Source organism: Lottia gigantea (assembly GCF_000327385.1).
Source record: "Lottia gigantea unplaced genomic scaffold LOTGIsca_11, whole genome shotgun sequence".
Taxonomy (NCBI): Eukaryota; Metazoa; Mollusca; class Gastropoda; family Lottiidae; genus Lottia; species Lottia gigantea.
The window spans coordinates 3285859-3299409 of NW_008707001.1; the positions used below are offsets into that span (position 1 = coordinate 3285859).

A 13551-nucleotide genomic window follows, 5' to 3' on the forward strand; every position below is an offset into this window, starting at 1 on the left:
CCATCACTTCTTAACATTATGTGCCTGAGGACGACGGGGGAAACACGTTGAAACTTTACATAAAACTTTAACCAGTGATTGTTGTTCCATAAAGCTGTGTCTACATACCGTACTCACAATTGCTAAATGCCATTCAAAGACTTTACATATTAGATTATTGGGAAAGATCACAAGGAAGAGTGTCTCTTACAACTGAACATCTAAGAAAGTTATTATCATCATTAGTTATTATATTTAGTAAGATGTTTATCTTGCTGTAATATTTACTATCTTCTATGAAATGGTCTGTCAATCTTACTACCTAGAGCACTCCATGTTTCATTATATAACTAAGACAATAATAATAAACTATGTGTAAATATCAGAGTGAATTGAGTTTTACGTCCTACTTTTCTGCACCACGTGGGCTAATGAAGACGGGCAACGCCATGCAGGGTGCGATGAGGGAAATTTTGCCAGGACAGCGACATTAGCCTGCTCTTTTTCGATTTCAAACTGTCGAGGGATCTTTAACGTGCACAGTCTGTAGCACACGGGGCCTCGGTTTATTGTCACATCCGAACGACTAGACGCTTTTTCCATGTCAACCCCTCTTACCTGCATCACTGACACGGGGAAATGTAAATATCAGAGAGAGAACAACTTTTTTAGTGGAGTTTTATTGACATAATAAGAACAAGATCAGTAATTGTGTAATGCCAAAAAATACTTGTAAGCAAGCACTAGCTTTGCAAATGTAGCACCTTACAAGCATCCACCTCATAGGAGGAAGTGTAGCTAATTTCAGGGACTGATTGCAAGAGGCATATGAAGGGCCTGTAATGATATTTGATTTACGCTTCCATATTTGATTGTCTTATTAAAACTTCAGATCTTTGTATTGGTTTAATTCTTCCATTGATATCATTTCTATCAATATTTGCTTTAATCAAGGCCTAATCAGAGAACTGATTGTGGAGGTCAATTGGAGTCAAAGGTCATAGGTCATCAATCACTCTTGATTGAAGATTCTGACCAATCAGAGCCTTGACATTAGTCAACATTAAGATTAATGGAAGAGGTTAAGACAGGACCACTTTACAAGGATAATAATTACCATGGTGGCCATTTCAAAATTGCAATAAATAATGATCCACTAACTTTTGCGTGATAATATGAAAATGCTGAGGAAATGAACAAAACTAAGTGGTGCTAAGCATCCTTCTATTCAGCATGGTATTGGATAGAACATTCCTATCAAAATTCCTGTAGTCATAGGGACTGTACGTTCTTTGATGCACCACTTTTGACAAAGAGATTCTTTTTCAAAGTAGGTTCCAAGACAAATCACATCCATCTGGACAAGGGGAAACTGGATGGAACAAGATGGTGGAACAAGATGGTGGACCTACAGGTCTTTCAACCATATCAGAAGAAGTTCAAAGGACTTTTTAACCATCATCAGTTATAGCTATTCCTTCATTAATCTATATATTTTACAGGACATCACCCCATTCCTAACATGGCAATTAATAGCACTAGGGTCAAAATACAATTAGTTATCACAAGACTTGGAGACTGTTACTAACAAATTGGAAAGATGACATCAAGCAAGAACATTGACACATCAAAGGCAATAATTACTGGCTGAAAATGAGTGATTTAAAGATGGTGGTAGGGTCAAATTATAGACTAAGGGGTGAATTAAAAGTTGACCATCAAAGGACCTAATCAACTTCATTGGTAGATACTCACACATCAGTTATTAGTAGGCCTATAATGACTATAGTCTAGTAATGAAAGGGAAGAAAAGATTTAGGTTAAGAATGTTCATTTTTGGTGATTGACAAGCAGCATCCAGGCTTTCTCGTAGGGCTTGCTTCTAGTAGCCCACAGGATCAAATTATAGACCAAGGGGTCAGTTAAAAGCTGATATTGATGTAGTGATTGTAGTATGGTGATGAATTGAAATAATTTCAAGGATGTTTATTTAGCTGTATGTAAAGTCAAGCAGCAAAGCTCAAATGTTAAGCAGTGACATGGCTCTACCAGAGGGCTATAGACTTCGTTCTTTTAGCCTGCATGGTCAATTTATAGTCCAAGGGCAAATTAAACGGCACACGAACGGCCTTAGACGGTGATTTTTGTTACTGACTAGAGTCTTGTCAAGAGTTTCACCAATTGGCATGGGCACACAAGGACACAAAAATCTCAAGTCGGTCTTTTTCCAACATGTTGATAATCCAATGCGGAGCATGCAATTGAAAGAAAAATGAAAATGATCGACTGATGACGGTCCGTCTTGCTGAGGATAAAAAAGACGAGACAATTATCAAGCTTGATTGATATTATAAATCCTGTCGGAGCCAAGATAATCTTTTTGTGGAAGCCCGAGCAAATGTGAGATTTTACTCAAGACAAAAATCTCCAACAAAGACTGTACCTTAAGGCCAATAATACATATTTGAATATTGACATCTAGAACCATTGGAAATGCCGTCAATGGAATAATAATTGTAGAATCATGAAGTCGATAATGTGACAATTACAACTATAGATTATCAATATATTAATTAACTATTTCCTACACCAAGTTCTTATACAAACAAATCATATTATCACATGGTCTATAGTCAATCGTAATGTGCCTTTAAGGTCAGGATTGACTGTAGTCGAAATACAAATAAAATCTTAGTCAAAACCCAAATTAACCACATGACTAAATCAGACTCTGAAATATCACCAAAGTTTTTGAATGTTTGGCAAGACCAACTGTGGTCAGAAACATTATGAGCTATGGTTGACTACTCTAATTGTAATCAAACTAAAATGTTGACACATTTTGTTCAGAAAGCCACTCTATTAGTAAATAATTTTCAAAGAAGCTGGACTTACCTTTAACAGATTGATCTTCTAAGAAAGTCAGCCATTTTGTACATTTACTGAGAATTATGCCAACATCCATCAACATATAAAATCTGAAAAAAGAGAGACAAGATGGAGTTTTACTACCTTCTGTTTTGTTCCACATTATGCAATTAAGGATCAATCCTTTTATGAACCTGAACAAGTTGTATAAAGTCTATACATCATACTTACAATTTTTAAATGCCCTATAAAGACTTTATCTTAAACAAGTATTTTCTATTCAAACACTCAATAGAAGCATTTCATTCTTATGAACTTTGGCATTGCAAGTAAGTTTTTTTTTTTTTCGCCACCAAATCTCACAATAATAAGGGAGGAAGACAAATGATCTAAAATTTAACTTTACAATTATTTACCTGTGTAAAACCTTGTCCATTATGACAATCTCAGTGTTAAAACTGTCTATCTCTAGATGTTGAAGTCGTATTTTATCCAATATTTGTTTGTTATTTTCTATGTCCCATGGTTCCTCTAGTAATATATTTATACCTGAAATAAAATATTACAAGTTCTTAAAAGTCAAGAAAAATTTCTCAATCTTTGATGTGCTTCAGGGCAGATTAAAATAATTTTAAGCCCAAGATAAAGAGACAATACAACTAATATAACAATCAATATGTTTGGTCTTATCTTTGACTCATTTTTTGCACTAAAATATGCCAATGTATTTTTAAGATTCACAATGAAAATAGGCAACAAAAAAATTTTTTAGAGTAAAATGTTTAGATAAATATTTGAACTGATTCTACAAGAAAGTTACCTTGTTTTGTGCCAAGTTTTTCTATCAAATGTAGATATTTCCTATTGACTGTACCATTAAACATCAGTTGACAACATTTACTGTACAAGACAGGTAATAATGATATAAACCTTGATACACTGAATCCATATTCCCCCTGTATATTGTCTTCTGGTAGGTTCAGATGTCGTACCAACACCTCAAGCCAGGTCTGGTTAAATTTTATACTATTATGGGATGTATCTGACAGGAATATTCTAAAGGCTGTCGTTAGTGAATGGATTGTGGTGTTGATTTCACCTGTACTTGATTGGTGATGCAAGTTTTGTCTGAAGTGTAAAAAAAAAGTGACAATTAGGAGAAATGATATCAGTCTACGGTTTTACAGTTTATGTGGTGAAAGAAAGGGAAATTTATCAAAAAATAAGCTAAGTTATGCTTTTAAAGGTCTAACAGCAATGCCAAACACTTGATGCTAGTGTTGGTAAGAAGAGTGTTGTTTTACAGGATCATGCTTATTAAGAGTTATGCTTATTGAACAATATGACTCAGATATTCATCTGAATCAGAATCATCAAGAGAACTAGTCTAATTCTACAGATAAATCAAATGAATTAATGTTGATGACCCACTGCAGCTTAGCCAATATTTTCAAAATTAAATAAGTATATCACTTACAATGTTGTGTATTTATTGATGAAATGGGAGAGAACTCCTGAAGCCTGACAGGTGTTAAACAATGTAATATTTTCATTTAATTCTGATGTTCCAGGCCACACTAGAGGTACCAGATCATTCTGAGAGTCGTCTGTTGACAGGTTTATATTGAAACCATTACAAGAATTCTGTATGATCTCTGCAGCAATCTGAATTGAACAAATGAAAAGAAATGTGAATTTTCCAGAATTAAAATAATATCATCTATGACAAGCAGTTGGATACAAGAATATATGCCTGCACAGCTGAAATTTCATTGCAGTATCAATCTAATATCCAAAAATAATGTTGGTGTAAAAAAAAATTAAAATAAAGAAAGGTGGAAATCAAGCAAGACACCTCTTAAAAATTTTGCGCCAATGAAAGGGATAGAATTTCCATAATAAAAAGCAATTATTCTGGCTCATCAAGGCAGAAAAATCAGACAAGAAAATATCTCATTTTTCCACACTAATAAAAGGGATTGGATCGTCCGTTAAAAAAAATAAAAAACTTTAATTTCCCATCTATATTCATAGAAATATGTCAAGAATGCTGATTGAGCCTAAACATTTTCTATTCATAAATTCTGGAGAAAATCCCATTTGATGTGAGAAGAAGATAAAGACAACTGACAGAGTTTTGAATCAATATTCATATATCATTTATTTTCTATATTACATAATATACACTGATTGAAACATGTCATGACCTTGAATACGTTATCTTTCCTCATTATTTCAGATCAACCAGCTGTAAACATGTACTAAATAAGTCATTTTTCTTCATTATTACGGTCCACCAAAACATAAATTGGTACAGAATTTGTGACACCTCCCCCCTTCTATCTACTAGCTGAGAAATGGGTAGTGAGGCTTTGATAGTCCACAGCTTGTTGCAACAGGGGATTGAGCTTAGTCATTTATACATGAAATAAAGTTATTATTTACAGTGAAATCTCTAGTATTGGTATTGAAATTGTACGAAGCAAATTTCAAAAGGGAATCAAGCTGTCAGTAATAGAAAAGGGAGATGTTTGGCTTATCATTCAGTCTAATTAATATTAGACTAAGCCTTCGTTCCGTTTTTTTTTTTATTACCTTTTAATTTAGCCACTTCAGTTAGGGTCTAACGACGGACGTCTTGAGCATTCGTCAGTTTGATGATACCACCCAGCCAATCAAATATCTTGCAAATCTTACCTTTTTACTGGAATTTGTCTTCAAACTACGTAAGTAAACATCATGAGCTGCCTGTTGTAAGGATTGTATTAAAGGCATTCCTTTATCTAACTGCTGTTTAACAACTACACCACATCGCAGTAGGTCAGTTATAGTAGGCTTCTCTGTGTATGGTAGTTCCTGTTTAACACTGTCATGTACTGATATTAGCCAATGTTTGATGCTGTAACTACGTATACCGATACCCTCTAACATTGATAGTATGTCTAGTCTACTATATGTACAACCATCAACCTACAAATATACATATTAAGATGCTATTTAAACGCTATATTAGATCTATTGCTATCTGTTATCAGGGTGGGGCCACGTTCGACAATTTTACCTTGAGGAATACCATACTTACGATAAACTGGAATGAGACCCTGATGTTTTTCCCATGCAAATTCCCCTTAGTCTAAAGTACCTCAACTTTATATCTCATATGGGGACAGATTAGAGCACAATAGCTCAAGGTAAGGAAATTATGACCTTATCTGCTCAATAATTTGGCACAAATGGTGGTTGTTGGTTCTAATCTTTGTCAGTGTCTGAAGGTCTCATGGCCTTGAATAAACCATCTATCCCCAGTATCCCAGTCTGTAAATGTGTTCAATAGTCAGCAAAAGAACAGAATGAAATAGAAGTAAAACATACCTCTCCTGGTATATAAATTTCTACTCCTCTATTTCTCATAGCTCTAGATATCTCACCATATTTACTGTCCATAGCTAGAAACAATCTGGAAAATAAAATAGCCAAATATCATTTCTATAATAATCAAGATGAAAGATACAGGTCTAAAGGTATTTTACTGAAACATGATGATGTCTTCTCGAATTGAATTCGCTAAAAAAATTAGTTTAACTCCATTTGATGCTTGATGACATACAATTTGACATACAATTTGACATATAATTTGACATCTTGGCCAATGTTTTCATACTATATAGAACAGCAGTGGGTATCAATTTGACATACAATTTGACATACAATTTGACATCTTGGCCAATGTCTTCATACTATATAGAACAGCAGTGGGTATATCATGCATAGTTTAAAATAGGTATTAATGAATTACCTGAAATTAGGGTGCGGTTTAATAGTGGGTATCTGTCCATCAATAACACCTCTTTCATTAACACTCAACACACCTCCTGGTTCTAATAACGCATTTAGTCTATCTAGAACACTGGCACTGAAATAATACACAATATTGTGATGAGAAATTTTGAACAAAATTTTGGCATCCTACACTAAATATGGATGGATGGAACAAGAAATGAACACACAGTTAAAAGACCAATATGTGATTACCACTTTGTGATTAGTAAAATATATTGACACAGCACTATGGAAGATAAAGATATCACTATTATGTTTTATGCCAAGTTTAAGTATTTATGTGGCCTTCTAATTAATAGTACCAAAAATAGTAGTGTATAAAGTTATATTACCTGCAGAAATTAACGTTATCTATCAATAACCAATGTCCAGATATCAAAGCTTTAACTAGTAGACTATCAATCCATTCGAACGCACCTCCACCACGACCTGGTTCACTCTGTATCAAGGTCTGATTAGTCTTCTCTAATCTTACTAACAATATTTCTATTTCTCCTGGAAATAAAAAATAAGTTCAGTTGTTTTTTTTTAAATATTAATTTGTCCCAAGCGTGGAATTCTACATTGATAAGCATCACTTTTTTGACAAAAATTGGTTAATTGAGAAATAGGGTTGAGGTGTTGTCAGTTTGTCATCATGACCATACAGTGTGTAATGGAGAAATTCATCTATTTTGCTATTTTCTCACTGCATGTCTTAAGATTTAAATATGCAGAGATGTCCACTAATATCTCTACTAGACTGGATTATAAGGCTGGGGGTTTAGTGTTGAGAAGGGTTCACAAAATTTCCAAGGACTGCCCTTCCATAGAAAAACCTCTGATCCAATAAATAAGATTCTAGAAAATATGAATGACATTTCGTTCTTTCGTAATTTCAATTATATATTTTTTTTATAACTACTTTCATCTAAAAACTGTCGAAATCATTAACTCACTGCTATCAAGATGACAACTTTTTACAAGAGTTCAATTTCAATTATGTTAACAGACAAGAAGAGATCTATTTATAATCAATAAGTGAAGCCATTCTGATTTTTTTTATCATGTAATTGAATACCAGTTGGACACTTTTATGTCACAGTTGACTTAGTACAGGCCAGGCCAAATCAATCTTGTTCTTAGAATTAAGTGCAATAGCTCAGTTTGTGGGAGCGGGATTGTTGTCCATTTTCGTAGACTCTAGTACCAACAAGGACAAAATAAATTCAAATATTCTCATGTTTGATTTCTAACAGAAATATAAATCATGTCATGATTTCTGAGCTTTTATCCTGAGTTTTAATTCCATCAAGATATTTCTTACTCTATACAAACCAAGTCAAAATTAATTTAGTTCTTACAAATGAACTGGATAGCTCAATAGTTCAATAGTCATCTTCCAAGAGACAAACAGGCTGAATAGAATCCAGATTCATAGCAGAAGTTCAGTTATATTCAAGTCATACTCATATCCCCTGATTTTCAGCCGTTTTTTTCCCATTACTTAGTCTTATAAAGACACTTAAAATCATAATCATCTGGTACAATTCATGTGTGCGTATAAAAAGAGCTTGCCAAAATGGGAGAGTACTGTATAATTGATGGCTGAAGTGTTGCATAGTCCAACAGATTTACTCTGACAGATCCTTATAATAGTTATCATCCAATAAAAATACAGAACAAGTTTGGGACTAGTTTATACAGAAATCAATAGATAAATGATAGATGAGATAAAATAAGTTAAGAGTAATATTAAACTATCAAACTTGTTCAATTTAACTTGTGTTCCTGTCAGATTTGATTGTTTCTTTAATATCCTATTGTTTAGACTAGTGCACAAATAATCAATTTAAAGTTACACAGTTAACGATTAACTCCATAAAGATTGCTTTGATAGAAGTATATGATCTAAAACTTTTAAGCATTCCAGGCAAATGTTTTTTGTTAATAGGTTATGATTTCTTCAATAAAGATTGCCATCATGGAAGACAGACTGTATATCTATAAAGTTCATTTCCAGAAAAATGATTTCCGTAAGTTTTCCTTCATGGAGTATAGAAAACATGTATTGTAACTGTCGTTCATTTTCATCATTGAGTTATAATTAAATAATAGTTTACAATAAGTTCTGTAAAGATTGCCTTAAACAATGGAAGTTCTAAAGCCAACAGTTTTCATTTTGTCTGTGTCATGAGTCTTTTCAGTTTTTCCACTCTTATTGAACAGTTTTCAGCATATGTGTTGCAAGCACTTGCCAGTCACCTAGCAATACAACAGCACAACTAGATAATTTCCACTAGCTGATTACCTATCAATACACCAGCACAACTAGATAAAATCGTCTGTAACATTTTGTAACATTGAGTTTATTGGAGATTTCCTTGATTGAATACCTATTATTAAGTTGCAACTGCATCAGTAGGATATAATCATGTATATCAACTAGTATTTTTTGAACCGTTTAGTTTAATGAAGATTTCCTAGATAGAAGACTTACTATTCAGTGTTCTTACTGTAACAGGAATATGCTGTCTTTAATATAGTATACATCAAACATATAAGTAATGGAACAGTTATCAGCAAATATTTTGTTGCACCGCTGGTTAAGGGTTGACAGTACTGCATAACGTGTTCACAGAGATAAAATCGTCCAGTATATTGTGTGCCGGTTATGTTTATTGAAGATTTCCTTGATATAAGACCAATAATGAATAGTTATTTCAAGAGGAGAGGAGTGTCTTTAGCATAGTGCAAATCCAAAATATTAGTTATTGGACAGTTTAAAGGAAATCAAGAGCTAAATTGATATGACATGTTTTGTAACATTACAACAGTGTGATTCGTTACGTTTAATATTTGTAATATTTTCCTTGATAGATGACCTATTCAGTGTTCTTACAGTATGGTGTATAGTGAATATCCAAAAGAATAAATAATTGAACAGTTTAAAGGAAATGTGTTGTTTCAAGAGTTACCTATTGATATGACATGTTTTGAAACCTATCCAGTATGATTAGTTTATTTCAGTAGACTATTTGTAATGTTTGCTTATTGAACTCAAGTCTATTTCAACTTGTTCTATTAAGTGTGGAGTATTTATTTTATTCCTGTGGTAGTTGTCATGGATATAAGATGTTTTGTGAGTCTTGGGAAATGGATTTGGATTCCAACAATTTTCTAGTATCATTTGTACAAATACTTCCAATGAAAATATGTTTCTTTTGAGTCTTTAATTTGGATTTCAGAAATTTTTCCATGGTAAGTAAATTTGTCAGTTTGTGCAATTTAACAGTGATCTTTTAGTGTATCTTCGTTCATGAAATTTTGTGGAACCACCTTTCAATGTTTTAATAAAACTTGTATCAATTCATAGATTTGCTTACCTGTTTTGATTCAGTTAATCACAAAATCACCATTTTTTATAAGTAATTGATAAATGGAGAGTAAAAATATCTAACTTACCGTTAAGGTCTAAATCTACAATATTTGGTAGACATTGTAGAATATGTTTTAGACTCTGTATACGTTTTATTAATAATCTATATTCTTCTATACTTGATGATCCTTTACCTATATTACATAGAATATAAGATTCTGAGTAAGAAAATATACCTCATTAATTCTGGTTAGTGAGGCTGTCTGACTTTGCTAATTTTAAACACTCTAAATTTATTTTCATATTTCGAGAATAAAGGGGGGTAAATTTCATATAAAAAATATTGACATACCTAAAAAGTTTTTTCTCTTATGCTTTAAAAGAATTTAAAAATAATTTTATCTTCTAAATTAAAATCTCACAGATAATTGAGCCGACCAGAAAAAGGCAAACAGTTTTTACATCCCACAAAAATACTTTTTAATAAAATAAATTCAAGTAAACATTTGAATTATTACATTCGCTTTGTGGCAGGTTTGAAAATATTCAACAACAAAAGATATCTTCAGAGAAAAATGTTTAAATTGTAAGCACAAAAATGTTTATAAACAAGTTCAAGAGATCAAAATGAAGACACTCTGTTAATGCATTTTAAACTTTAAAAAAATAAGTGCAATCTCTTTTCACGTGAAAGTCATTAGATGTTTCTTTTAAATGGTAAATACAATCAGCATTATATCATCAGGGAAATTACACCTCATTGACTACAGCAATGACTTGAAATTCTAAATAACACATGAGCTATCTTGAGAATAAGATAATGAGGACGTCTTCCTTACTTCCGAGAAAAACCAAATTACCCAATTCTTTTGGGACAAACATGGAATTGAGTAAAAAAGTTGTAATTTGCTACAAGGGAATCAGAAAGCAATTTTAATCTTAACAAATTAGTGATATTTTAACACCAGGTTTATTCCTTTAGGATACAAAAAATAGTTTTTAAAAAAGTTGAAAAGGAATTGTTATCATTTCAACAAAAGACTAATTTGTTCAAAGATACTAAGACGAATTATATGCCAAAAATTATTTTAAACTTCAAAGCCGATGAGAAAGAAAATTCTGGTTAATTCAATCAGCAATTTTGACAATGTAATTTATTTTATAATTTTGTTAGTAAAGGACAATTTGTTCAAGGTTGTAAAAAACAATTTAAAGCAAAACTATTTCAATTACGAAGTTGAACGACAGGGAATTCTTGATTATAATTCAATTGTGGAAGTAATTTTGTGAATGTAATTGATAAATTTGTTGTTCGGACCCCAGGTTGATTTTGTCAGATGCTGTTACTAAGTTACTGCTCTATGGCTTTAAATTTTCTAGAAGGGGAATTCCCTTGCCAATATCAAACAAGAAAAACACAAAAATTCACAAAACTAGTTAATTTATAAGATAAAATCCATTACCAGTTATTTTGGAACATCAATCAGACAAGACTGGCAAGTAAAATAAAATCAACATCCCTGGGTAAAATGTAATCGGAGTGAGTGAAATAATGAGTCTATTGTGTGAAAAGAGAGTATTATCCCAAGTTTTATTAGAAACGAGACTTCATTTCAAGGGTTTAAATTACTGCGACTGACTAGATCTCCATATCATTACTACACTAATATCAACCTTAACACTAACAATTTCTTCAAAGCTGGCAAATTTATTGAAAAAGAAACCTTCAATTTCTTCACAATGCTGTTGTCAATCAAAGTTAAAGAGTACAGAAGTTTTAAATTGACGCCAATTTCAATTATCCTGCAGTTATTGAGTATCACTCTCTGACATTTCGCCATAAAAAACCTGACATTTAGACTTACAAAGTATTAGACCTAAAAATGTAACATTCTATCAAATTGACAAAGCATTATATTTTTTCTGCGAAAAACGAAATTAAGGTAACAAAGACCAGAGGAATATAATCATGGTGCTGGGATTATAGGAATTACAGGGATTGGGAGTTTTTTATGTTGTATCTGGGAAACTGATTACACAGTTCTAGTTTTCTCAGTCAGATGGCTGTGGTTCCTGTATAAGTATAGAATGCTTAACTGAAACATGACATCACTATTGCAAGAGCTGTTCAGTAAATCTGAAGGCCTTTAAATTTATGATAATTGAATCATATTAGGCCACAGATGTCTGACTTAAAATTGTAAGGGTGCAATCAATATCAGTGTCCCTGATACACATACAAAGTTTAGAAAACCTCTTTACCATTTATTTTAGACACTATGTTGACACTGTAAACACTGTCTTTTTTGTGACAGAGGAGTAACTTCATTGATGATGAGCTGAATTGTTGCCGCTCCAATTTGAAATGGAAGCTTTCTAATATTGGAGTTCAGACGTATGAGGAAAATAACTAACCTGCTAATGAAAGCTGTGTATAATGGGACCATAGTTGATGTAATTTTTGTACTGGTCCTGTAGTCATACTGTGTTTATTTATTAATATTGCCCTCTGATATCTATCTAGTAATATATTCACATCGTTAGATATTTCTTCTACATGTCGACTAACATCAGCCTGTAATAGACAATTGACAATTAATAATCACTAAAACTGCTGAAAAATATAAGACAGAGCGAGCATAGACATAACATATGGAACTAGATTCAATAAGTAATCCATTTCAAGCATTAAGGGAAGATTATTCAATCATTTTTAAATGTAACAGAATTAGTTCATAGGCTTCAAAAACATTGGACTGCTAGGAGAATAGTTGTGTTGAAGCAAATTCATAGATCCTTTTCTGAAAAGTGTTGCCTTTAATTTGAAAAATTCTTCAGAATTCCTGAATCTAACTGCTCGAACTAATCAAGTTTTTTTTCTGTATGGACTTATATAATTGTGACTGATCTGGGACTCATAATTCATTATTACAGATAAATAACTCATAGATTGATATTTTGTGGGGTCATAAATATTTGAATATTCTCCATCTCCCTCTCACAGGAAAAAGAATGATTTCACAATAAAAAATGTCGAATATCTCTTCTAGTTTTAAAGGAGAACAAGTGAAAGCTACAAGAATAAAGCAGACAATACTTTGAAGTTGTAATTATCTCACAGACTGAGGTTGTTCCAGAAAGTCAACAATCTCCCAGTTATTTGGTTGGAGATCAAAGATGTCAAATTGAGTTCAGAAAATTGGACCGAGGCTTTATTTTTAATCAATAAAAGAGAAAATTAAAAGACAAATTTTGTAACCACCTCCATAAAATACTCATAAAAAACTTGAGAATATTGGGAAGGAGAGACAGGGGGATCATGACAGGATTATCATCTGGCTTACTGCCAATTATATCACTAGGAACCCCAGACAATCAGCTGGAAAATTCATTCATGGCTAACCTAATATAACCCTGCTATTAATACCCTACTTAATTCCCTTCTATTATTAAACATAGATCTGTCTAAAATATATCATTTTTTATTCAATATCAGCACTCGTGCT

The 13551-nt window shown here is 32.4% G+C and overlaps 1 protein-coding gene across 1 annotated transcript; it reads right to left on the reverse strand.

Moving 5' to 3' along the window:
* Positions 1-2153: 2153 nt before the first annotated feature.
* Positions 2154-12527, reverse strand: LOTGIDRAFT_156579 (hypothetical protein; the record flags this gene model as incomplete). Its single annotated transcript, XM_009047211.1, has 11 exons — positions 2154-2284; positions 2875-2957; positions 3264-3396; positions 3668-3975; positions 4325-4512; positions 5545-5817; positions 6220-6304; positions 6644-6760; positions 7020-7182; positions 10132-10239; positions 12461-12527. The coding sequence occupies 11 exons, from the start codon at positions 12525-12527 to the stop codon at positions 2154-2156; spliced, it is 1656 nt and encodes a 551-aa protein (XP_009045459.1).
* Between the last annotated feature and the right edge of the window lie 1024 nt (positions 12528-13551).